Source organism: Arachis stenosperma, chromosome 3 (assembly GCF_014773155.1).
Source record: "Arachis stenosperma cultivar V10309 chromosome 3, arast.V10309.gnm1.PFL2, whole genome shotgun sequence".
Taxonomy (NCBI): Eukaryota; Viridiplantae; Streptophyta; class Magnoliopsida; order Fabales; family Fabaceae; genus Arachis; species Arachis stenosperma.
Genome location: NC_080379.1, coordinates 34,496,263 through 34,521,131, shown reverse-complemented (window position 1 = coordinate 34,521,131; position 24,869 = coordinate 34,496,263). Strand labels below are relative to the sequence as shown.

General features: G+C 33.9%; 2 protein-coding genes across 5 annotated transcripts; one reads left to right on the top strand and one right to left on the bottom strand.

The window, feature by feature from the left end:
- Positions 1-730: 730 nt before the first annotated feature.
- On the bottom strand, positions 731-14,015 carry LOC130968778 (DNA repair protein recA homolog 1, chloroplastic). Of its 4 annotated transcripts, none has more exons than XM_057894235.1 (14): positions 13,715-14,015; positions 12,099-12,190; positions 11,836-11,911; positions 11,133-11,195; positions 10,923-11,052; positions 10,716-10,801; positions 10,493-10,618; positions 10,219-10,323; positions 9,874-9,930; positions 6,234-6,296; positions 6,083-6,159; positions 5,364-5,436; positions 3,466-3,565; positions 731-750 (listed from the first exon to the last, which is right to left on the bottom strand). In XM_057894235.1, exons 1-14 carry the CDS (start codon positions 13,916-13,918, stop codon positions 746-748), a joined length of 1,257 nt encoding a protein of 418 aa, XP_057750218.1. In that variant the 5' UTR covers positions 13,919-14,015; the 3' UTR covers positions 731-745. The 4 variants fall into 4 exon arrangements, with proteins under 4 accessions (XP_057750218.1, XP_057750216.1, XP_057750215.1 ...); XM_057894233.1 differs by lacking the exon at positions 731-750 and adding an exon at positions 2,122-2,408; XM_057894232.1 differs by lacking the exon at positions 731-750 and adding an exon at positions 2,415-2,555.
- Positions 14,016-22,568: 8,553 nt separating this feature from the next.
- On the top strand, positions 22,569-24,185 carry LOC130965866 (uncharacterized). Its single transcript, XM_057890627.1, has one exon. It carries the CDS (start codon positions 22,569-22,571, stop codon positions 24,183-24,185), a length of 1,617 nt encoding a protein of 538 aa, XP_057746610.1.
- Positions 24,186-24,869: the final 684 nt, after the last annotated feature.

Genomic DNA, 24,869 nt, shown 5'->3' with positions numbered 1-24,869 from the left:
TCCATAAATTTGTATTTTATAGATTTTTGTAAATAATATGATTATTTAATTTAAATAAAAAATCCGTATATTAATTGCTTTTCAAAAGAGAAATACTTCGTTTCAAAATTCAAACAGTTAAACTTGATAAGCACGCTTGCATTTTTAAAGCCAAAATCTTTCTGTTGCATATGGCGGCCTTTTCAGGTAGGTTTTGAGATGGCTTTCGTTGCTTCTAAAGTGTAAGGATAGTAACATCTCTGCCTATGAGGACAGCTGGTAGCTTCAGCTTACGATCTATGGTCTCTTTTATTTTTCAAAAAGTGCCCCTTAGGGGTCCTATACCTACTTGATTACGTTAAAACGAAAAATTCTTATATCAACTATACGCTTGAGCAATTAGTTAAATAGTATTTCAATAAAATCTTTAAATTATATATGTATAATATTAATTATCAAAACTCAATTTAAAATTAACATAGAGCTAACAATCCCCTCATTTTTTATAATAACAAACCATACATATTACTAAAAAATTTGTTGATTCTTCGGATATGATGAGACAACAAATACAGATAACTCATAAGTCATAACAGACACATAATATATCAAAATACAATGTTATAAGATATCTCCGAGTCAAAATTAGATTCGTTTCTGGTCTTTGCTTCGCTATGATGCAGCAGCAACTGGAGTTCAATCAACTAACACTATCATGACGGAATTGCAATGCTTTTCTATGTTGAATATTTGAGGGGAGATTCTACTATGCTGAAGTTATTTTCTTTCTTTACATACTGAAGACACATGGGAAGGCTGCTAGGATGACACGCATGGAGAGAGAAACCAAAGAAAAGCTAACTCTCTGCTGTGCAGCAGAATATGGGTCCCACATAGCTTTATTAGTCAGTTACTTATTCAGGTGTTTATGATTATAAGGTTGGGTTAACTAAAGTATTAATTTTTTTGTAACTAATATTGAGGATTCAAGAGGACTAACATGTTTGGGTTTAGCAAAAAAAAACCTTAGTCTTATTACTAAGAGTGGATTGTAAGACCAAAAAAAAAAGGATTGAATTGGATTGACAAAAAAAAAGGAGGTATGTTTATCATGTTACAAAATTTTTTGTTTTGCTGAAAAGCCTTAAATAAAAATGTCATAAATAAAAAACCTATAAAAATATGTAATTTAATACTTAAAGTTGTGACCATATTTGTTGGCAAGATAAAAGATAGTGATAATATAATTTTTGAATTGAAAATGAAGTGTTAACTTTTTTTTATGAAATTAAAGAGCATTTCTTAAAAATTAATTGTCAATAATAATTACCTTTATTTACTTGTAACGTAGAGAATACGGTACTCCCAGTTATTTTATTACTCAACTTTTTTATCGCTACATTTATAATTTTTATTTTTTAAATTATTAATAATTTCAATTAACATAGATAAGTGAATGAAAATACAAATAAAAATAAGAAACATAAATGAGGGAAAAAAAGTAAAAATAGCAAGATTATAAAAATAAATTAAAATAAAAATACAAAGGTTATGAAAATAAATAATCATAAAATTAAGTAATTAGTAAAAATTATTAATATACATAGTATGGCCTATAACAGAAATAATAAATATGGTATTAAATGTTTTTGTTCAATAATTTAAATTTGCAAACAGTCTATTAGAATAATGTGTCATAGAAAAGAATCTCATGTCAATGTTACACATGTGAGATGAATAGTACGAAGCAAATATTTTAAAATATAATTTTTTATTATATTTATGAAAGATGAACAAAAATAATGAATAATGATAGTTATCTTGTTCCTGAGACCGATTTTTTTTTTTTCCATTAAGACATTAAAAACCGAATTTTTTTTCCAAGTTTTAGGTGGTCATCTTTTTATCTCCTTATATTTTTTCATCTTTTATGTAAACAAAGTTTTAAATCAACCTGCCAACATTTGTCATAGTTATAGAATATACTGGTGTGATGTAAATATTGTAATTGTTACAGAAAAAATGTTTAAAATTTTTATTTTTAGGTTAAATTTTTTAAATTTTTAAATGTTTAAATTTTTGTTTAAGGCTTTTCAGCAAAACAAAAAATTTTGTAACATGATAAACATACCTCCTTTTTTTTTTTGTCAATCCAATTCAATCCTTTTTTTGTGGTCTTACAATCCACTCTTAGTAATAAGACTAAGGTTTTTTTTGCTAAACCCAAACATGTTAGTCCTCTTGAATCCCCAACATTAGTTACAAAAAAAATTAACACTTTAGTTAACCCAACCTTATAATCATAAACACCTGGGTAATTAACTGACTAATAAAGCTATGTGGGACCCATATTCTGCTGCACAGCAGAGAGTTAGCTTTTCCTTGGTTTCTCTCTCCATGCGTGTCATCCTAGCAACCTCCCCATGTGTCTTCAGCATGTAAAGAAAAAAAATGGCTTCAGCATAGTAAAATCTCCCATATTTGAGAAGACAAAATTTTGGTATTGCCAAGGATCTCGGAGTTCAGAGAGGACGAGATTCCAGAGAAGTCTAGTGAGCACAAAAGTCTCAGAACTTCTGGGAGTCAAAGAAAATAGAAAGTTCATGGCTATATGAGGTTTAGAGTTTTGGTCTTATTTTACTGTTGTATCACTCAAGTCAATTAGTTGAACCATTCTTCAACTATTTAACTAGTTTATACTTCAAATCCTACTAATTCACAATACGTATTAATTCCCACGGACAAAAGAGAGAAACTCAACCCGCTTAAGAGAATCTATTAGGCATCCCTAGTTCCCTACGACCCCAGTGCTCATGTGGGAAGTCTTACTTTTCTTTTTCTGATAACCATAATCGAAAAATAAATGATCAATTTTGAGTGAACAATCAGCATGTTTAGTGGTTTGTGCAATTAGTGTAGGGTGTATGAACGTGTTATTAAATAAAAATAAAAAAGAGAAAGAATATATTAAAAAGGATAGGGAGAGACTATTTGGAAACACTAATGCTCGTCATCAGCTTCTTCCTCCTCTCAGCTCTCATTATCTACTAAAAGAAAATTAAAACCTATTTTGAAACAACGGGTAACAAAAAATAATCACGAAATTGATGCAATAGGGAAGAGTTATGGAAATAGATGGCAGCAGAATATAGAAATCATGGGGCCATGACTGAGCACTTATATAGCTTATAAGCAACTTGAATAGAAAGAACCATCATTCCTAGACCTTTCACATTCATTTTTTCCCTTTTTCTGTATTTCCCATGTGCATCTACTGGCTAATGCTCGTCTTTCACATGATTGTCATCCCATCAATTTCATCAATATCAACCAATGAAACACCAGGAACCAATATAAATATCAAATCATGAAGCCGCCACCATTTCAATTTCGCAGAGTAAGACAACCCCCCCGCCCCCGGCCAGTGCAAACCTTCACCAATTTATCTCCAAAACTTGTTAAAGGAATAATTCTATCTTCACTGACCTTCATCAAAGATATCATCATCTTGATGGAGAACTGGACCGCTCTTTGTGAATGCGAGGTTTGTTTGGTTTGTTCCCTCAACCAATGAAGACCGAACTACCTGCATGTTAATTTACACATTTTTTTGTATAACTTAAAAAGTAATCTCAGGTATTCAATACAAGAGAACTTGAGCTTAAAATATAAATATGTCCATTTTTTACCAGTTGACCATATAATCAAACAGAACTTGTTCAAGTTAAAGATCACTTATACAGTTCGTACATAGTGGGAAGGTAGGACATGCTGTACTGCCTGGGACAATGCAGGAGATTCTAACACAAACGAGATTCTAGTCTGTTACACATGAACACCTCTTTATCTTCCTAAAGGGAAGGTTAATTTCATGTTTATAAGGGTGCGAGTGTCATGTAACCTAACATTTAGAGAAGTTTTTACTTTTATAAAGGTGGTCTATGTAATTTACCCTAAATATAAAAATTATAAAGAGCTCCTCAATCTTATTCCTTCTAATTTTTCATCTATTGATGATTGCAATAAACTATTTTTTTTCCAATATTAGAATGTGGCAATTGGAAAATTTAAGCAAAGTGTTTACATCAAAATAATGGCAAAGAATATATCAGTCCACATTTATTCAAATTTGTAATACAGCAAGGTATCTCCTGAGTATACGATGTCATAATTGAAGTAATTATTCATTAGTGCTTTACTGTTCCAGATGATGCCCCCAACTCATCATGGTGAAACAGCTTCCGTTATCATTATTGGTTATTGCCATTTGATTAATTAGACACCCCTCCCAATTTTGTTGCGAGTGTTATTACTGCTATATTTTAGGGAATAAAGCAAATGTGCAAACTTTCAACCAGAAGAATTCTAGTGCCAAACTTCACAAAGCTTAATCTGTTTAATCCTAGCTTTCCCTTGAAACCAACCGACTAATTGACAGCTGCCGAGACCACTTCTAAATTTTATCTTAGGAATTGAAAACCATTCTTCTTCCTCGTAGGCTACAATTCTTTCTAACCATAGACAAGCTCATGACCTAAAGATTTGGCTTTTCAAAAGTGGCTTATTTAGTTTTCCCAAAATTGTAACAGCTATATTTGGTAAATAAAAATGATAGTGACTTTCAAAAGCATAAGCTACAAAAGTTGTGTTTGGGAAAATTGTTGTTAATATTTAAAATGAATTTAGTAGGTATAAATGTAACAAAGACAAAAATTAAATGTTCAATAATATATAAAGCTATATTAGATATTTTAACTTTGAAAAACACAAGCTATTTTTGAAAAGTATATCTTTATAGGTGCTTTCAAAAACATTCCTAGCTTTTCAATGCTAAACAAATATGCACATAATTTTTTGATAGCTATGCTGCATGACTAAAAATATATTATTTTTAGCCAACACTAAGCCCTAAATACTAAATTCAAAATCATACATCCGAATAGTATAAAAATAAGGTGTTGTCCAAAGTGTTTGGCTAATATTGATAAAAAGTATTAGACCCCTAGCAATTCTCTCTCTTTTTTTTTTTAATTTTCAAAATACAAAATGAGATGTTTGTATCTTCACAAGCACCTCTTCAAAAAGTTTTATCAAATCAGGCGTTCAGCACCGATGAATGTAGCAACTGTTGTCTGAGACCAGAATAATGCTTCAATTTATCACTTGGTGACCAATGTATTTAGAATACTAGTACTAATATCTAATTTTCGGCTACCGAGGTAAATTCGAATTGCAGTTTTCTACCAGATGGTGGGAAAAAGAAAGTAACAAGCTATGAATAAAGCAGAAGGCAAGCTCACATTTCATGGCAATAAAGAAAAACAAGAACCTAGTTTACCATACACTCGAGTCAAATAGCATATGGAAGGTTCAGACTGTCCAACCTTTTCGATTTCCTCTAAAATGTGTGTGTTCTCCTTCAAGTACTGTATTGCTTTCTCCCTTCCCTGTCCCAATCTGTTCCAAGACAAATTGAAAATAGAATTAATCCATGAGAATTTCTCATATTAAGACAGCCCATAATTGAAGGAAGAAAGTGAACTGGAAAGAATGTTTTATTGTTTGTAGAGTTAATTTCCTTCACTGCCGAACCATACGGAATTTGTGTTAGTAGGTACAGGACTAAAGAGAAGACAAAGTTCACATTGTAGGTTTATGCCATTTTAATGAAAATCATGTCTAATGCAATAAAATTTAGGTCATATCGGATGTCCTAGGATTGTCGATAATATGCATGCGATTGCATCTGTTAGAATCAAAACTAGCTTTCTAGAGTTGGCTATCTTCTATTAGGAGAATTTTAGAATCTGTGACAGAAAGAAAAATTGATTGGAGAAAGGAGAAAAAAAAAAAAAAGGGGGGGGGGGGGGTTGAAATTAGAAATATACAACATAATTAAAGCAAAATAATGCTATATATAATTTGCTCTTCCATTTACAAAATACAAATAACAAAAAGCAAATTCTCTAATTAACATTCTTATGAATCTCCCATCTACATGGAGTTGAAGTTCCATGTGAAGTCCTATTACAGAAAGTAAGAAACAATGCAAAACCATAAAAAAAAATGATACTAAGCTTCATAAGAAAGTTTGAGATAATACCGATGGTCCCCATAGCTGTACCAAGAACCTTTCTTTAGGACAATGTCCAGTATTTCTGCACAATCTAAAATGCAACCCTGACAAAAAAATAATGAGTCAAAATAGTGATATACAACTAAGGTTAACAATACTTTTCTGTTGCAACACTCACCAGCTTACTGACTCCTTCACCAAATATAATCTCGAATTCAGCTATTTTGTAAGGCCTTGATACCTAAACAATTCAGAGTGTTAATAACACCATAGTGAAGTATAAAATGTAGCATAATTACCAAGAGAATTTTTAGCTCATCAAAATCTTCTAGCAACCCTATCAAGTATAGTTGTCAAGTGTCATACAAGATAGCATCGAGAATCTCAATACCTGTATTTCCGTTAATTCAGTAAGATAATCATTAGATAATAACTATCAGATGCCTGCATATTGTTATATAGTACATTATTATAAATAATAAATAATGTTTAATAGAACTTTTCAAGTTATCACTTTCCTTTTCAACACTTGATTAAGTGTAACATGAGTGTGGTTGGCCACACAATTATTTTTCTCTTCCCTTTTTGTACTACTATTCTTTTTAAACATAAGAACATCATTAAGGCTACAAGATGAGAACTTAGCGATCCTCCTTACAAAACCAAAAGAAACGAAGCTACCATTGAAATGTAACTTTCTGATCTCCCTCGTCTCTCGTACTCTTTCAACCTACTTAGCATTGTAACTGAAACCAAACCTGAGGTAACCTAACGATTCTTGACCATGGGCCCACTCACCAAGTGACAAATTTTTTACTGCCAACCATGTGTTCCTTTTAAATAACCACCATACCCACTATTGTATTGGCACTCAAAAAGATTTCATCCTTCAAAAAAAATACACATCACTATTCGCAAGTTGCAATCAGCACCAAATTTGAGTATAGTCGCTTATCCACCTTAGCATCCTCGTCTCGTCCACACTAAACTTATGCTCATGTTTACAGGTTGCTGCCCAATAATATGTCTCGTATATCATAGTCAGTCTAATGACAATGCGGTAAAATTTACCCTTAAGGGTGCTTTTTTGTCACATATGAAGCCCGAAACACTCCACCACTTTGACCAATTTGCTTGATCTTATTATTTACATCTTCCTCTATTACCCCATTTTCTTGAATAATACAACCAAGATGCTAAATCTCTTCACTCATGGTATGATATCTTATTAAATTTTCACTTCTATGTTTGAGTCCACCTTTTGCTTGCTAAACTTACATTTCATATACTGCGTCTTAGTCAAACTAATGTACCTCCAAAACTTGTAACCACAAATCCACTCATTTAAATCATCCCTCGATTTGCCTATAAGAACAATATCACTGGCAAAAAGTATGCACCATGATACAAGTTCTTGGACATGTTTAGTAAGCACCTCCAAGATAAATGTGGAAAGATAGGAGCTTAGATATGGCTCTTGGTGTAATCCTGCACCAATGAAAAATTCCTAAGTTCTCAAGTTAGTTGTAACCCCCATCATATGTGTCCTTAATTATACGAATATCAATTATCTTTACTCCTTTTCTTCTCCAAGATATCCTACAGGACCTCCCAATCTACTCGGTATAAAACTCTGACAAACCCCAACAACCAAGAAGTTCAGGGGCAGCATAGAGAGATTACTCCTTTTAAATATAATATAGCAGGAGAGGAATATAAAAACTAACTAATTAGTAAGGACGGCATCGTGAATTTAGGGAGTTAGTTACAGGAGAGAAATATAAATAGGAGTGAGGAGCTTTGGTTTAAGGTAGGAAAAGACTAAAGTGAAAATTGTGGAGAGAATTGGCCTCTCAAATGCCAAACGTCATTTCAGTACAGTCATACACACATACTCAATATACTCATTCACTGGTTTGGAGCTATCACATTGATACTCCCTCTTCAGTGATTGCACACTACTTCTATTCTTGCTGTTCTTGATCATTTATACTACTTGCTTCTCTACACTTCTTGATCATTCACACACTACTTCTATTCTTGTGATATCTGAGAACCTTACAAAAACCAAACTGATTCTCCGAAAACTATGTCTCTTGTCTTATCCTCCGCTATATCATCCTCAACCATAACTTCAAGATATGACTCGTGAGCTTCATCCTCTCCAAAGTGCTCTTTCTCCATTTATTTGGCAATCTTCTTAGAGCTTATTGTGGTGTAAAATACAAAGTAACTTGAAGCACTTAAAAGGTCTCTTCCTAGTACTAACATAGTTCAGTTATTCCTCTATCTAATCCTCCCTGTATTTAACTATTCCCGCCAAAAGTTCCTCAGTTACAATTTTGTTGGACCTTATCAAACCTAAAGGCTCTCTTCCTATGCTTATCTCACTTGAACACTATACCATGTAATGCTCCCTACCACAGACAAACTAAAACATAATGGTTTCATTCATATTTTCCCATGGTTTTCTCCATCTTTAACCACTCTGCCTATTTTATATCTGATTTACTTTCCCTGTTGGGGCTTTTAAAGTCGTTTTCAACATGCCCACACATAATTTTAAGTCATCTTCCACCACTGTCCTAATGGATCTTTTACCGCTCAACCTTGAATTCGATACAATTTTATAATTGTTCAATACAAGTACTCCTTAAACTTGAGCAGTAAATTTTATCACAACCAACAACCAAAAGTCTTCCTCTTATTTAAATGTAATTATTCACCTCCAATTTTCATGTCTAACCTAGGATTTGTGTACCTTATATCAATTAATAACAAAGCTTAGATGAGAATGGGTGGCAAGCAGGGAAGCCCGCCCCGCCCCGCCTAGTAAGGCGGTCCTAAAATCCCACCCTGCCCCGCCTAACTGCGGGCTGGCGGGCAATCTCCTCTTTTTTTTTTACTATTAACTATTAAATAATATATATAATTTCACAATCATTTTAATAAATTTATACTTTCTGAAGGCATAAAAAATTATAATTTTTATATTCACAAACATTAAAGTCTTCGTAATTATATATATCTAATAAACATAATTATAAACCAAGTTTTCATCCAAAACATAATTATAAATATTGTCTCCAATGCAAAATAAACATAATCCAAAACATAATTATAAATATTGTCTCCAAAGCAAAATAAAACATAATCTAAAACACTCAATTTTCATCTTCATTCTCTTGAAAGTTGGGTTGGGAGAATTGGGTTTTGCCAAAAAAATTGCAAAAATATCCCCTTGTCAAAAAAACGCTAAGCCCGGCGAGGAAGCCCGCCCCGCCAAAGCCTGCGGTTTAAGCGGTGCGGGTTAGACTGCCTTTTGCTATTTGGCGATCCAATTTTTTCCAGCCCGGCCCGCCTTTTTGGCGGGTTACGCAGGCCGCCACCCCATTGAGATGCACTTGGAAGCAATGATCAAAGATCCTTGGATGATCAGGTTCATCACCAACCCTACTATCCCAGATTGCATTTGATGCAACTCCTAATAAATATTGTGTTTGTAATGATGTTAGTGCTAAGTACTTAATGTGGGAATGGCAAGATCAGTTATTGTTCTCATGGCTTTTCCTTCACTTGCATACTAAAATAAGAATGATGTGGAATTCTTATAAACGAAAGTAAACCCAAGCAAGGAATTCAAACAGTACACTAACAGATAGGTAAACTATAGGAAAGAAAAAGTCAATTTTCTAACTTCAAAAGGGTACAACATAACTTAAAGAAGAAAGTAATTGGAAGTATGTATCAAGTAACTATGTTAGCTACACAGCAGAAATGAAGAGCTTTCAAACGTGCATTCAAATATTCTAGTTTACCTTGCTCTTTTGCACTCTTGCACGGACTTTAAGGCCAATTTCTTCATCTCCTTTGGCCTAAAATAAAATTAACATTAATGCTTAATACTAAAGAATTTTGAAATAATGATTAAAGATTATAAAGTAAAAATAATTCTTTGCACGAAAGCCACTAGGATTGGTCCTAGTGGTGAGGGTTTAGGTAGTATGCATGAGGTTCTAGGTTCAAACCTCATTGCTATTGTGGGAAAAAAAAATAAAAGTAAAAATAAGAAAAAGTAATTAATGATAGTACGTTAAGGAGAAATGCAACTCCCATGTTTAAAATAATACATAACAATATATCAAGAAAGTTATTGTTCTTACAGACTTTATCTTCCCTATAGGACGAACTTCTAGCCGAACTGACGCAAAGAACTTCAACGCAATTCCACCACTTGTCACTTCTGGATTTCCATAATAGACGCCAATCTACAAAACAATTAAGATAAATCATAAAAATAAAACCAAAATATTTAACATATCTCAACACATCATTGAAATTATATAATTAAGTGCTGTGAATTTACAGTACCTATATGATTCAATGCATGCAATCCTTGACAAGAAGGTTAAACTAATCAAACACAAATGCAAATACCTTATATCTTATTTGATTCAAAAATATTAGTGTACAGCCAGCTTTTGAGGCATTTCCAGACATCTTGCGTAAAGCTTGACTCATAAGGCGAGCTTGCAACCCCATTTGCTGCATTCCAATCTCACCCTATGTATTATGAAGACGAGTTAGAAATGAAATTCAATTGCCTAAATTATAAAACAAAGCTACCTATAAATAACAAAAGTAACTGTTAGTCTGTTACCTCAATTTCTGCTCGTGGAGTGAGAGCTGAGACAGAATCCACACAAATGAGATCTACGGCACCAGATCTACACATTCGATCTGCAACTGTAATATAGAAATTTCGATCAACTCATAGATCCAATACAGCAACCTGCTATGCAGTAAGGACAATGCAAAACATTAGCTTATCCATTTCAACCCAACCACTTAAAGGCATAGATATTACTCTCAAGAGCCATCTCTCCGTGATCAGGTTGGCAGACAATCAAATTTTCTACATCCACTCCTAATGATTTAGAGTATGCTGGATCAAAGGCGTGCTCAGCATCAACGAGCATTGCATTTCCTCCTAGTTTCTAGACATCACAAATAGAACTGCACATTGGTCTCAAAACATATTTACATCAAGTACATTATTGTCATATAAATGAATTACCTGCACTTCTGCAATAGCATGAAGTGCAATGGTAGTCTTCCCACTGCTTTCTGGTCCAAATATCTAGAAATATAGTCAGAAGATAATATCAGTTTGACCATGACAGAACAATTCAGGCATAAAGTAATAAAAAGAATCAACAACCCTATCATGTGTAAATTAATGAACAAAAGAATAAAGGAGCAATAACGCATAAACCAGCTTTTTCGGATAGTTTAATCAGAAGCCCTCCCAAACTACAGTAACATACTCCTATACAAGTTAAGCACTACGTATGAAGATTGATAAACACAGGTCAGGGTACAGAGAGAAACAAGATGAAAATGGGGAAAAGGTAAACTAAAGTGCAGGTAAAATAAAAATAAAAAAAGGTCCATAACTCCATAAGCAGTACAAATCCACCATTCAGCTAGTACGTCTTTCAAAGTAATGTACACAAAGAAACCAATGAGAAATTTCCAGCATGGTAACCGAGCAATCCCAACTTGTTGAAGATGCCATAAAACACCAAAACTAGTAACAAATACCACTTGAATAAAACCCCAATGACCCAATCCTTGCAGCTTACAAATATATCTCATTCTTCATAATTCACACCCAATTATTTTACTTACTCCACACTCCAGAAACCTAAAAGTTGTAAATAAGATGGTGCTAAGAACTAAAAGAACAGTGAACACAAACATATACCAGGCAACAATACCTCAACAATTCTACCTTTCGGAAGACCGCCACCTAAAGCACAGTCCAAGGTCAAACAGCCACTAGGAAATGTTTCACTGCAACATTCAGGATGATTTATTTTTTTTGGGGGGGGGGGGGGGGGGGGATTCTATCAGCCATAAGTCTAATTTATATGACAGAAAATAGTCAGGGCACAATTTGACATTTTTTTTCCCTTAAATATAATACAATAGATTAGGAAAATATGTGATTAAAAATAACTACAAATATTAAGATACATACACTAAAGCTCCCCCAGCACTGCCCAATCTTGTAACACTTCCCTTTCCAAAAGAATTGTTTATGTCATTCATTGCTGCTTCTAGTGCTTTTTGCTGGAACAAATATTTCATTGTCAGTTAAAACAAATTTAAAACTCGTTGAGCAGAAAGTTAATACAAAAATATCCATCAGCTATCCATTGATCATTCAGTAAAATTGGAACAACAACTACATTTATGGGCAATGTTCACGTCATGATTTCTTTAAAACAGATAAATAAAACCACTTTAAGAAACTATACATGAATTAAAGCAGAATAGACAATGTTATAAAATGCTATTTCGAACATTAAGTTATTGGGGAAGAATAGAAAAGATGATAAGGAGAAATTTTGAATATTGTAATATGACAATCTAAAAGAGCAATAATACATATATAGAAGCTATAAATTTCACATAGACATTGTGTTATTGAATATATCTCACACATCACTCTTTTACAATATTGTCTATCTTCTCTTGACAGACAATTCTTGACAAGCATACAATTAAAATTTCCTTTTAAACAATTACAGATTCCCCTCTAAACAAGTGAGAAGATGAACCGTGGCAGCATCTTATGGTTTGAAAATTGAAAGATAATCAAGTAATAAGAAAACCCCCTGATATGAACTAGAAAAACAGAGTCAACTAAAATAAGCACGTCTCCTGAAATGCCTCCTATATCCCACTTATTCCAGTGAATATGAACTTGCTCATTATAATGCCAAAGAGAATACAATTCAACAGGAACAAGTCATTGCCATTTGAATTAAAGGAGATCTTAGACAAGTTCGAGAGATCCAAATTTTTCAGGGAAATGTGTAAAGCATACATTCAACTCGACAACATAATCCCAACAACAGTAGCATTCATAAAAGGTGTAAGAAAGAACACAAGATAAGGAAGACATAATAAAAGTGATGCAATCCCCTAAGGAGTAAGGAGAGGAACCCCTTTCCAGTATTATGGAAAAATCCAACCCAACCATAGGCCTTCTAAAATCTAGTTTAGAAACTGCACCTTTACATCACCTTTTAAACCTAATCAACAACTTAATGAGCTTCAGAGATGCATGCCCGCAAAAGAGAACAACCAAGTGCTTAACAGCTGCTTGGAAATCAACATCTTTCTAGAGATGCTATCAATCATATGTTAGAACATCTGTACCATTTTTTTCCATTTTTGATAGCATACTTAATCAGCTGATGAAAATTCCACTAAAAAAAAAAAAAAGAAAAAGACGATAAAACCGTAAAACTCTTGTATAAAGGAAAGCTTTCCCCAACAGTGATGCATGATGATAATTCACCGGAATACAGAAGTTGCAACAAATGTTCAAAAAATCATTTCGGTCTTGTAGGTTTTAATAGTCATCGTAAGTAACAAACGTAAGTCAAATTAATCCCATGTGGGTCTCAATCTTGAAGGACTAACCTAACTCATTGCAAAGGACTAATTTGACTAACATTTGTTAAAGGACTATTTTGACTTTTGACTTATCGGAACTTACCGGGACCAAACTTAGAGAGAGAGAGAAAGAGATAATCAGGTAATGAAACAAGAGAAAATAAACATAGAACACGGGGATATGTGTACCCTGTCAACAAAGCGGGGGTCAAAGTCACCAGAAATAGCGCCATTGACTCTGCTTTCAAGCTCGCAGTGAACCCTGAGTTTCTTGGAAGTAGCTGAGACTGGACGAAGACGAAGGGACTTGAAAGGAAGGGGGAGGAAGAGGGCTGAAGAGGAGGGTACTTTGAGAAACGCGGTTTGGGGTTTCAGAGGGAACACCAAATCCATTTAGAATGAAGGACCAATGAAAGAACACTGGTGAGTGGTGACACAAATTCAAAATAATTGTTTCAGCTGAGCGTTGAGGGAGAGACAAAGATACGAGTAAGAGACTAAAAGGACAAAAAGAAAAGAATATGCTTGAGAGTTGAGCCGAAATATAAAAAATAAAAAATAAAAAATAAAAAATAAAAAAACCAGCCTTGGGTCGGGTTGTTCACCACAAATGCTGGGTAATGTTTTAAAGGCTAAAGTACTAAATTGATCTCTATATTTGGGCATAATCTTGTTTTGTTTTTTAAGGTTTAAAGTCTTATATTTGAATCTAAAAATGTTTCATTTACCTTCAATTTAGTTTCACCAGAGGTTAAAGATAAATAATTAACGAAATGTCCTACATAACAGCAGTATAAGAATAAGATTGATAATCTGGAGAATAAATACAAACTCCAGAGGCACAAAATCAGCCATAGATGTATCAATACATTTATTTATCATTTTTCTTATAATTAAAATGAAATATTTTCTATAAAACTAAAATGTTAAATACATGTATTGATACATCCACGGTTGATTTTGTGCCTCTAGAACTTATACTTATGCTCTAAATTATCGATTTTGTTCTTATACTGCTGTCATATAGGATATTTCGTTAACTATTTATCTTTGACCTCGCGGTGGGACTAAATTGAAGCTAAATAAAATTTTTTTAGATTCAAATAAGACACTTTAAACCTTAAGAACTAAAACATAATTACACTGAAACGTAAGGGATTAATTTAGCACTTTACCCTAAAAGTAAAATATTCAAAAATTAAATTTAGTTAATTTGTTAAAATTTAGGTGAAGTGAAATATGGATAAATCTAGTATAGGCTCCCCAGATTTACTACAAATCTCATTTCTCTACAAATAGTTACGATTTATGAAGTACAGTTACTTTATTGAATTATCGTATTTATGTATTGGATACATTTTGAATACAATACTTTTAATATCGTCTAATATATATGTCTAGTGTGTTCAAATATATTTTAATAAAAAAAATTTTAGATACACTTGAACATATTTAAATAATATTACTTATTAGTATCTCTTGTCTTATTCTTAATATATATTTTTAAAATAAATTTAAAAATAATATATATTATTATTTATTAAAAAAATATTTTAAATATTTTATATCATTAAAAAATATTAAAATCAGTTAAAAATTTATTTTATATTTAAATATTAATAAAATATCATTATAATTTATCTAAAAATTAATTTATATGTTCCTGTATCTTATAATAAGATTTTAAAATTTGTGTATACACGAAACATATTTGGAACAATTGAGTTTCCAAAATTATAATTAATTACATAGGACTCAAATTGAACCAGAATGAAATCATTAAAGTGTCTACAGAAATGGATTCTTTTCATTTTTTTTAACACTTGAGAGAATAAAGTATGATCTCTCATAATTAATTATATAAGTGAGACTAAACATAAATAAAAAAGAGAACAATTAAAAATAAAATTAAACACTGAATATCATCGAATAATCCATTCTCGGTGTCTACGGTTTAGTGACTACCTCTACCAAAAACGAGCTTAACTAAAAGTCTTTAAAAATTTTTATGCAAACTAGCGTAAACTATCAAAATGCAATGAAATAGGATAACTATAGTCTGAAAGGTTTTCACATGTACCACAGTATTTTCTGGTACATTTATATTCTAGTCTTTTTTAGCATTAAGATATAATAAAATAATTAAAAGAATAAGATTGAATTGATATATATTGAGTAGTTTTTTTTAGAGAGTACCATACAACAGAGACAAATTATTCCTTTAGTCCACAAAAAGAATGAGAAAATTACTATCTTATATTTGTATTGTGTTGTTTTCTTTTGATACACTCTTTACTTTGTTTGGGATTTACCTTGGAGAGTAAAAAAGTTCGTTTGTCTCATTGTTATGTTTGGTAATTTTTTGAAATCCCTAACCCAAAAGTGAAACATACATTTATGTGAAGCTAAAATTCAAGCTTCTGCGTTCACGTTGGGAAGATTAATTATCGTCGGAGAAATTAGGTAAGAAATTTAATTCATATTTACCAACTGTACCCTTCATTTCTTCTATAAAAAGAATGCTCGTAACCATATAATTTCACAGTAGTTCTTTGTAAGTTCATATTCTTTGTTACAGATTTTGTTTTTTCATCAAAGTCTTTCATATTTGTTTCCATCACTGCTAAGGTAAAGATTTTATTTTTTTTATTATTTTTTAGTTCTTTCTTTCATATTTTGATTTTTATGTTTTTTAGTGTTCTGATATTATTTTTAATTTTCTTTTGTTATATTTTTATTGTATTTTTTTAATTTTTATTATTTTTTATTTATATAAATTATTTTTTTATTGTACTATATTTATGTTATGTATAAATTTTTTATTTTTTATTTATTTACTTTTTATTATAATTTTTTTGTTCATATGATATATATTGTTAGTTGTAATTATTATATACTATGTTTGCATAATTTTTTTTATTTTTTATTTTATTTGTACTTCTTACTGTACTTTATTTTTGTTTTTATTATATACTAATTATAAATAACAAAAGAGTTATAAATAATAAAAATTTATAGTCCAAAATATACTAAATTAAAAAATATTCATGGAACTAAAATAAATTATAAAATATTATCTTTTTGTTTGACATTATAAAATATATAGTACTCTCTTTTATATTTTTATTTCTTATTGTTTTTTAGTTCATATGAATTTTTTTATCATTTACTGTTCTTTATGTTTAATATGTGAGGTATCTTTTTTATTTTTATTTGACTTTGTTCTTTTTTATTTTTTACTTATTTTTATCATTGACTTTTTTTATATTATTTTTTCAGTGTTCTAATCTCTCATCTTTCAAGTATGTTATTAATTTTTTTATGGTATTCTTATTATTTCTTGTTCATATGAATTTTATTTTTTTTCTGTTATGCACTGTATTTATATTTTATACGAAGTTTATTTTATTTTTCTTATTTGATATAGTTTATATGAATTTTTTTATCTTTTATTATATTTCTTTTATTCATATGATATATATTGTTGGTTTTATAAAATTTTTATCGTTTTTTATTTACATGAGTTCTCATTTTATATTTTATTATACTTTATTTTTTGGCTGAAATTTTTTATTTTTTATTCTAGTATGTAAAATTTATAATTATAATTCTCATATATTATATTTTATTGCAACTTTTTTTATAATATAAATTAATTGATCCCATAAAAAAAGACAAACTAAATAAAAAAATATTCATAAATATTAATAAAATTATGAATGTTGGATGCTAAAAAAAAGTCTTATAAGAATAAAATTATTGAGAGTACGGTATAAAAAGATAACATATTTGATTAAATATTCTTATATATATATATCTAAAATTTATTTATATTTTTTTAATAGAATAATGAGTAACAATGAATCTCTAAAGACAAAAGCAGCATGGGACATGGAGACCTAAACAATTTATTCAAGAATGTTTAGATCAAGTTGCTAAACAGTAGTGTAATGAAACCACTCTTACAAAAAAAGGTTGGAAGGATGTTTTGTCTCAATTTAATGAAAAAACTGGAAAACAGTACGATAAGATTCAGTTAAAAAATAAATGGAACAATCTTAAAAAGGAATGGTCAGCATGGTACAAGCTTTTTGACAAAGAAACATGTTTAGGATGGGATTATACTAACATACCGTTGATGCACCAAATAAATGGTGGGAGAGAAAACAATTGGTACGTAGTAACTTATTATTGAAGTAAAAATTTTAACTTTAATTTTAGTAATAAGTCTTGTATTGATTAGTTGTACACATGCAGGAAATCCCTTATATGGAAAATTCAGAAATAAAGGACTTTCTTTTAAAGATGAGTTAACTATATTATTTAAAGATGTTATGGCCGATGACAAATTTGCTTGGGTTCCCTCATGTGAGATGTTACCTAATGGCATAGAAGAAGATGGTGATGGATATCGGCCATACTTTGAGGAAGATCGTATTGATATAGAAGAAGGTTCTAGAGATAGTGAAAAAGGTATAGGTGCTAGTGTGGTAGTTAGTTTTGAATTTTAACACATAAATCTTAGCTCTTCTCAAAAAAATAATAGTAAAAAGAGTACGAAAAAAAGAAAGAGAGATGTGATTTGTGAAACAACAAAGAAGAAAAATTTTAAAATCCCTGCCTCAAAGCAAATTACAGATACAATAAGTAGAATTGCTTCTGCATCTGAATCACGCTCAACTATTGTGTCCATATTTCTAGTACCCGGTACATCTATTGGGGAAGTAATGACTGAGATTCAAAAAATGGAAATGATTACTAGTGATCCTGATTTTCATAGTCGTTGTTGTCAATTAATGATATTTAAACCTGCTAGAGAAATGTTTGTATCCTTCAAAGGATATGAGCAAAGATTGTTGGATTGGCTCAAACATGTCAGCATATAAGAATTTATTTTTATTTTTATGTAGGACTTATTTTTTGTTAATTAATTTGGAATGAACATGAATTATTTGTTTGAAGAGTATGAAAAAGAACAATGCGAAGAATCAAAATTATTTTCCATTATAGAAGAAGAAACAGATGAAATTAAAAATATTTCTGCATTAATTGGTCAATATGCAGTCAATTATTTGTGTAAAAAACCATGCAAAACTAGTGAACAAACAGGTTATTTATGGGTGCAAAAAATTTTAGGTGGTCATGGCATTCGTTGTTATGAAATATTTCGGATGGAAAAACATGTTTTTTTTCAATTTTGTGATGAATTAGTTAAACAAGGATTAAAATGTACAAGACAAATGGGAGTTCAGGAAATGGTTGCAATGTTCTTAAATACGGTTGGTCATGGAGTGGATAATAGGATGATACAAGAAAGGTTTCAACATTTTGGAGAGAAGTAAGTAGACATTTTCATAAGGTATTGGTTGTTTGCTTGAGATTATCTATTAAATATATTAAGCCATCGGATCTTAAGTTTCAGAATGTTCATAGCAAAATAAAAAATGACCAACGATATTGGCCATTTTTTAAAAATGTTATAGGAGCAATTGATGGTACTCATATCCCATGTGTGGTTAGCCCAAGTGATCAACCCAAATTTATTGGAAGAAAGGGATATCCAACACAGAATATAATGGCTGTATGTGATTGGGACATATGCTTTATTTTTGCTTTACTTGGATGGAAAGGCACTACGCATGATGCTCGTGTATTTGATAATGTTATTATAGCTCCTACCATGAATTTTCCGCATCCTCCTCCAGGTTAATTTTTATCATTTTCTTACAAATAAACTATATTTATTTGGTTATTATGTAACTAATTTTATTCTTTATTAGGTAAATATTATTTGGTAGATACCGGTTATCCAACACCGAAAGGATATATTGGTCCATATAAATGTGAGCGATATCATCTTGCAGATTTTAGGCGTTCTTCTGGATTTACAAATCATAATGAAGTATCTAATTATTATCACTCAAGCTTAAGATGCACAATAGAAAGGACTTTTGGAGTGTGAAAAAAATAGATTTGTCATCTTGCGACACATGCCCAAGTTCAAAATTGAAACTCAAGTGCAGATAGTGTGTGCAACAATGGCTATTCATAATTTTATTAGAAGACATTCTGAAACAGATACTGAGTTTAATCAATATAAACATGCAAACATTCTTGATGGAGAAAATAATACTCACAGTTACTCACAATTACTGACACTTACAATTACTGACAGTTATATATTATCAATTTAATTGAATTCAATTCAGATGTAGATCACCTCAGTCCATTCAATTCACTTCAAATGAAATTAGAAATTTTATTCCATTAAATTCAATAATCCAAACCTCATCAAATTGATGCGTTTGAGAATAATCATCAAAATCACACTTATTCAACCGATTTAAAGTTGATTCATTCATTGTTTCAATTCAAAAGTGTAGATCGAATAAGAAAACGAAGAAGAAGATGAACGACGAAGATAATTGCGTTGAATCAATCCAGATCCATAATGCAGAGAAGAAAAATGCGAAAGAGGAGAGCAACGAATTTAATTAGGTTGAAGAAGAAGAAGAAGAAGAAGAAGAAGAAAGAGGTTTATGTTGTATGAAAAAGTTTACGTTGAGAAACGTTGATAACGCAAAATAAAGATTCGTTATATAGGTTATAAGAGGCGCGTGCAAAATAAATGGAGATGTGGGGCGTGGAGTGAAAGTTACTTGAATACCATCCATGTAATTTTTACATGGATGTAAAGTTTTTCTCTTATATTTATTGTTGTAGATAATCATATACACACGGTTAATGTAAAAGATTATTATTTTTGTTGACGTGGCATTATATAATTAGATGTACGTATATATATTAATAATGTATTAAAATTAAATTCTTCTTTTCAGTTCCATGTCTTTAAAATAAAAAAGTGTAATAATGAAACTTTGGAAACAGTTATTTTAGCAAAGTTTTTTAACAACTAAACAAAAAAATTCTAGTTTAAGCCTCAAGGATAAACTTGATTTTCTAATTCAAGTTTACCATCAAAGCGAATTAGTTGTTATAATTTACAAGATAGCAATTTTAATTCCTATTGTATAACTGAAAAATAGATTCTCTCAATTTTTTTTAACAAATGAGTGATTAAAGTATAATTTCTTATTCTTCAATATTTTTTTATGTTTTTTTTGTCGTATTTATAAAATTAATTGTGGAAGATCATACTTTACTCTCTCCATTGTTAAAAAAATCGAGAGGATCCATTTCCGATTTTTGTATTCATGCATGACAATGCAAGTTAAGGTTAATTGAAATAAAAGCTTAGCTTGTTTGCTAAACTCCATTTTGCACTTTTCAAATGTTCTTTCCCATACATATTTGGATAGAAAATCATAATTCAAAGCAAAATAAAACTTAAATTTCTTGAAGCTTCTTTCCACTCAACTTGTGAATCCTGTGTTTTATTTGCAACGAAATTAGTCACTCATATATACATTGGAACACAAAATATAAAGTTATTTTTACACGGATTATTTTCTCAAAGCTAACCATGATTTTGGCTATTACCTCAGACTTATGATTTCTAATATCTCTTTCTAACCATACAAGCAAGAGCTGGAGAAAAGGAAGAAACTTCCTCAGGATGTAGATGTAGCTCTAGACTGTAGTATGAATAGGTATTTTGTCAATCACAATAATGCAACTTTTGCATAAATAATACATAAAACTATGTACACACATGAATCAGGATGTGCAACTTTAGGATAAAGCAAGGTAATGGAGAATGATTAAAATAATCTCCATTTATATGACTTTAGAATTTTAACATTGGCAAAAGCTTTTCTATCAAGCACTGTGTTTTTTCACCTATGCTTTCTTGGTTTCATTGAGTCAGAGCTCACTGGTTGAATAACTATGCTATCACAATTGTAAGATCCACTAAAAATTGGTCTCATGGCAGATCATGATGCAGAATCTTGCTCCTCATATTTTATATATGATGTTTTCCTGAGCTTTAGAGGCTTCACCCGATACGGATTCACAGATCGCCTCTATCATGCTCTGTTTGAGAGAGGAATCACCACCTTCAGAGATGATGAGAACCTTAGAGTTGGTGATACTCTTCTTGAAGCCATTGAAAGATCCAAGTATCACCTAACTGAAAACTGAAAATAACTAACTGCTTACATCATCATCACCTAACTACTAACTAGTTTAACTAACTAATTAATTTACTCGTAGATCATAATAACAGGATATCTATTGCTGTGCTGTGTAAGGACTATGCTTCTTCCACATGGTGTTTGGATGAACTAGTACAGATCATGAAGTGCTGGAATAATGGAAAAAATCAACCGGTTTTGCCAATCTTTTATCAAGTGGAACCATCAGATGTGAGGCGCCAGAGGAACCAATATGAAAAAGACATGATGAAGCATGAAGACACATCAAAGACTCCCATCATATAAAAGCATGGAGGTTGGCTTTGCATCAAGTGACCGATCTAAGCGAAGTGACTTGTAAAGTGAAGAGGTGAGTAACCTTTAGTTCATGAAGTCACCTTAATGTTTTAGTGTAAGCTTCTGTTTTCACAGCTTCTTCACAAGATTTCGAGCATTTATAGCAACTTTGCTTCATTTTTTTGATGGTGTATGTATATATTTCTGTTACGGCCCGGCCCAAGTTCCGCACGGGTCGACCCGACCCAAGCTCTACCCGACCCGGCCGTTCGCCCTCCAACCGACCCGGACACGCGTCCTGTACGGCTCACACGCGGCTGCAGGGCAACGTCCTTGAAGATATGGGCCTGCCCCCATGAGGGACCCACTACTGACATGTATATAAAGGGAAGATTGGCTCTTCCCACGAGGTACGTCATATCCTTTCACCTCGTTATTCTGCCCGCCTGCACATCGCTGACTTGAGCGTCGGAGTGTCTTTGCAGGTGGCACCCCCCTCACCTTCTCTCCAGGATGAGTGCTCGTTTGCTCAACTTATCCGCAGCCAGTGCGACCCAGACCAAGGCGTCCTCGCCCCCTCACTTGCACACCCGACCTGTCCGGAACCCGACAACCGTACATTGGCGCCGTCTGTGGGGACGCCTGCCTAAATGGAAGTCGCACTAGGTCCCGGCGACCGAGCTCGAGCCGCCGGAGCGGAGGGGGCAGCCTCCGTCGCCTCGCAAAGGGGGGCGCGGAGATCTCCCCAACAACACACGAGAACACGACCATTCGGGGGAACGGGCGGCGACAGCGCCATAATAATGCAGGAGCTACGCCACAGAGTCCAAAATCTAGAACGACAGCTGGCTGACCGGGAACGGGATGGACAGTTTACCGACCCAAGCTACACCCCGTCTCCCGGGAGCGAGGAGGAGGACTCTCACAGAAGCCGCCCGCGACGTACATCCGCCTCCCGGACGGAAGCGGAGAGCACGCGGGAGGAATCACCCGTAAGAAGAAGACGAAATGACACAATCATCTATTCCCGCGGCAGAACAACCCGCCGAGCGGCAAGAGGTCGCGAAGACGGGGAAGGGAGATCTGACAGAACAAGACAACCTGTGATAATGGGCGTCACCCCGTTCCACCGATCCGTCCTCGAGGTCCGGTTGCCGAAACACTTCGACAAACCAACGGACATGAGGTATGACGGAACTCAGGACCCTCTGGAACACCTCACGGCCTTCGAGGCCAGGATGAACCTAGAGGGAGTAGGGGACGAAGTAAGATGCTGCGCCTTCCCGGTTACCCTAGCAGGACCAGCGATCAGATGGTTTAACGGCCTCCCTCAAAGTTCCATCTACAATTTCTCAGACATCAGCCGCGCATTCCTTGCCCAATTTACAACGCGGATAGCAAAGGCCAAGCACCCTATCAACCTTTTAGGGGTAACCCAGAGACAAGGAGAGCCGACCAGGAGGTACTTAGATCGGTTCAACGACGAGTGCTTGGAAATCGACGGCTTAACCGACTCGGTGGCCAGTCTCTGCCTGACAAACGGCCTCCTCAATGAGAACTTTCGAAAACACCTTACCACGAAATCGGTTTGGACAATGCATGAAATCCAGACGGTGGCCAAGGAGTACATAAACGACGAGGAAGTCAGCCGAGTCGTGGCTGCCAATAAGCGGCAGTCCGGCTACAGCCAAGCTCGTCAGCCCGGTGGGGACGGTGAAAGAGCAAAAGAAAAGGCCAGGGAGGACGCATCAAACAAAGCACCCAGGCCGTTTCCTCGAGTCGGAAAGTTCACTAACTACACCCCACTCACTCTCCCCATCGTGGAAGTTTATCAGCAAATAGCTGAGAAGGGAATTCTTCCGAAGCCTCGACCACTTAAGGACCGTACGGGAGGAAACAAAAACCTTTATTGTGATTACCACAAGGGTTATGGCCATCAAACACAGGACTGTTTTGACCTGAAGGATGCACTGGAACAAGCGATACGGGAGGGAAAGTTAGCAGCGTTCTCCCATCTCATCAGGGAGCCGAGAAGACGTTATCGCGATCAAGATGAGGAAGGCAAGACCCGTTCGGCCAAGCGGCGACAGGAACCCGAGGACAGAGACCACGGCCTCACTGTGATAAACGTGGTAACGGCAAAAAACGCTGCACCAAAATCCCGGTCGGCACACAAGAAAGACGCTAAGGTTCTGGCGATCTCATCCCCGCCGGTGCAAAGCTCTAAAAAACCTCCATCCATTTCTTTTGGCCCGGAGGACCAGTGATTCAACGACGCCCCGGAAAACCCCCCCATGGTCATAACGGCCAGGGTGGGAACCGGCCTCGTCAAACGGATCCTTGTCGACACAGGAGCTGATTCAAATATCATGTTTCGCAACGTGTTCGACGCGCTAGGGCTAAAGGATGCCGACCTGACGACTCACCAGCACGGGTTATCGGGTTAGGCGACCACTTCATCAAACCGGACGGAGTCATATCCCTACCAATCTCGGTGGGGCAAATCCAAGGCCGAAGATCGGCGATGGCCGAGTTCGTAATCCTCCGAGATTCCACAGCCTACAACATCATCTTGGGAAGAAAAACAATCAACGATTTTGAAGCCATAATCAACACCAAGCTGCTAGTTATGAAGTTCGTTGCCGATGACGGATCCATAGGCACCATAAGGGGAGACCTCGAGACGGCGGTCGCTTGTGACAACGCCAGCCTTTCCCTTCGAAAGAAGTCCAAGGAAGCATCCGGCGTGTTCCTAGCCGACCTTGATGCCAGAGTAGAAGACAAGCCGAGACCAGAACCAGAAGGGGACCTGGAGAAGTTTAGAATCGGTGACGAAGAGGAAAAGTTCACATTCGTCAACAAGAACCTCCCACATGAGCTGAAGGAACCTTTGATCGAAATGATAAGGGCCAACAGGGACTTGTTCGCCTGGACACCAGCCGACATGCCGG

Coding starts and splice junctions, on each gene's coding strand:
- LOC130968778 (XM_057894232.1), bottom strand. CDS start 13,918: ATGGATTTGGTGTTCCCTCTGAAACCCCAAACCGCGTTTCTCAAAGTA. Junction 11,196..11,835: donor CGAAAGGTAGAATTGTTGAG/GTATTGTTGCCT, acceptor CTATATTTCTAG/ATATTTGGACCAGAAAGCAG. Junction 5,437..6,082: donor TACAGCTATGGGGACCATCG/GTATTATCTCAA, acceptor GTCTTGGAACAG/ATTGGGACAGGGAAGGGAGA.
- LOC130965866 (XM_057890627.1), top strand. CDS start 22,569: ATGGAAGTCGCACTAGGTCCCGGCGACCGAGCTCGAGCCGCCGGAGCG.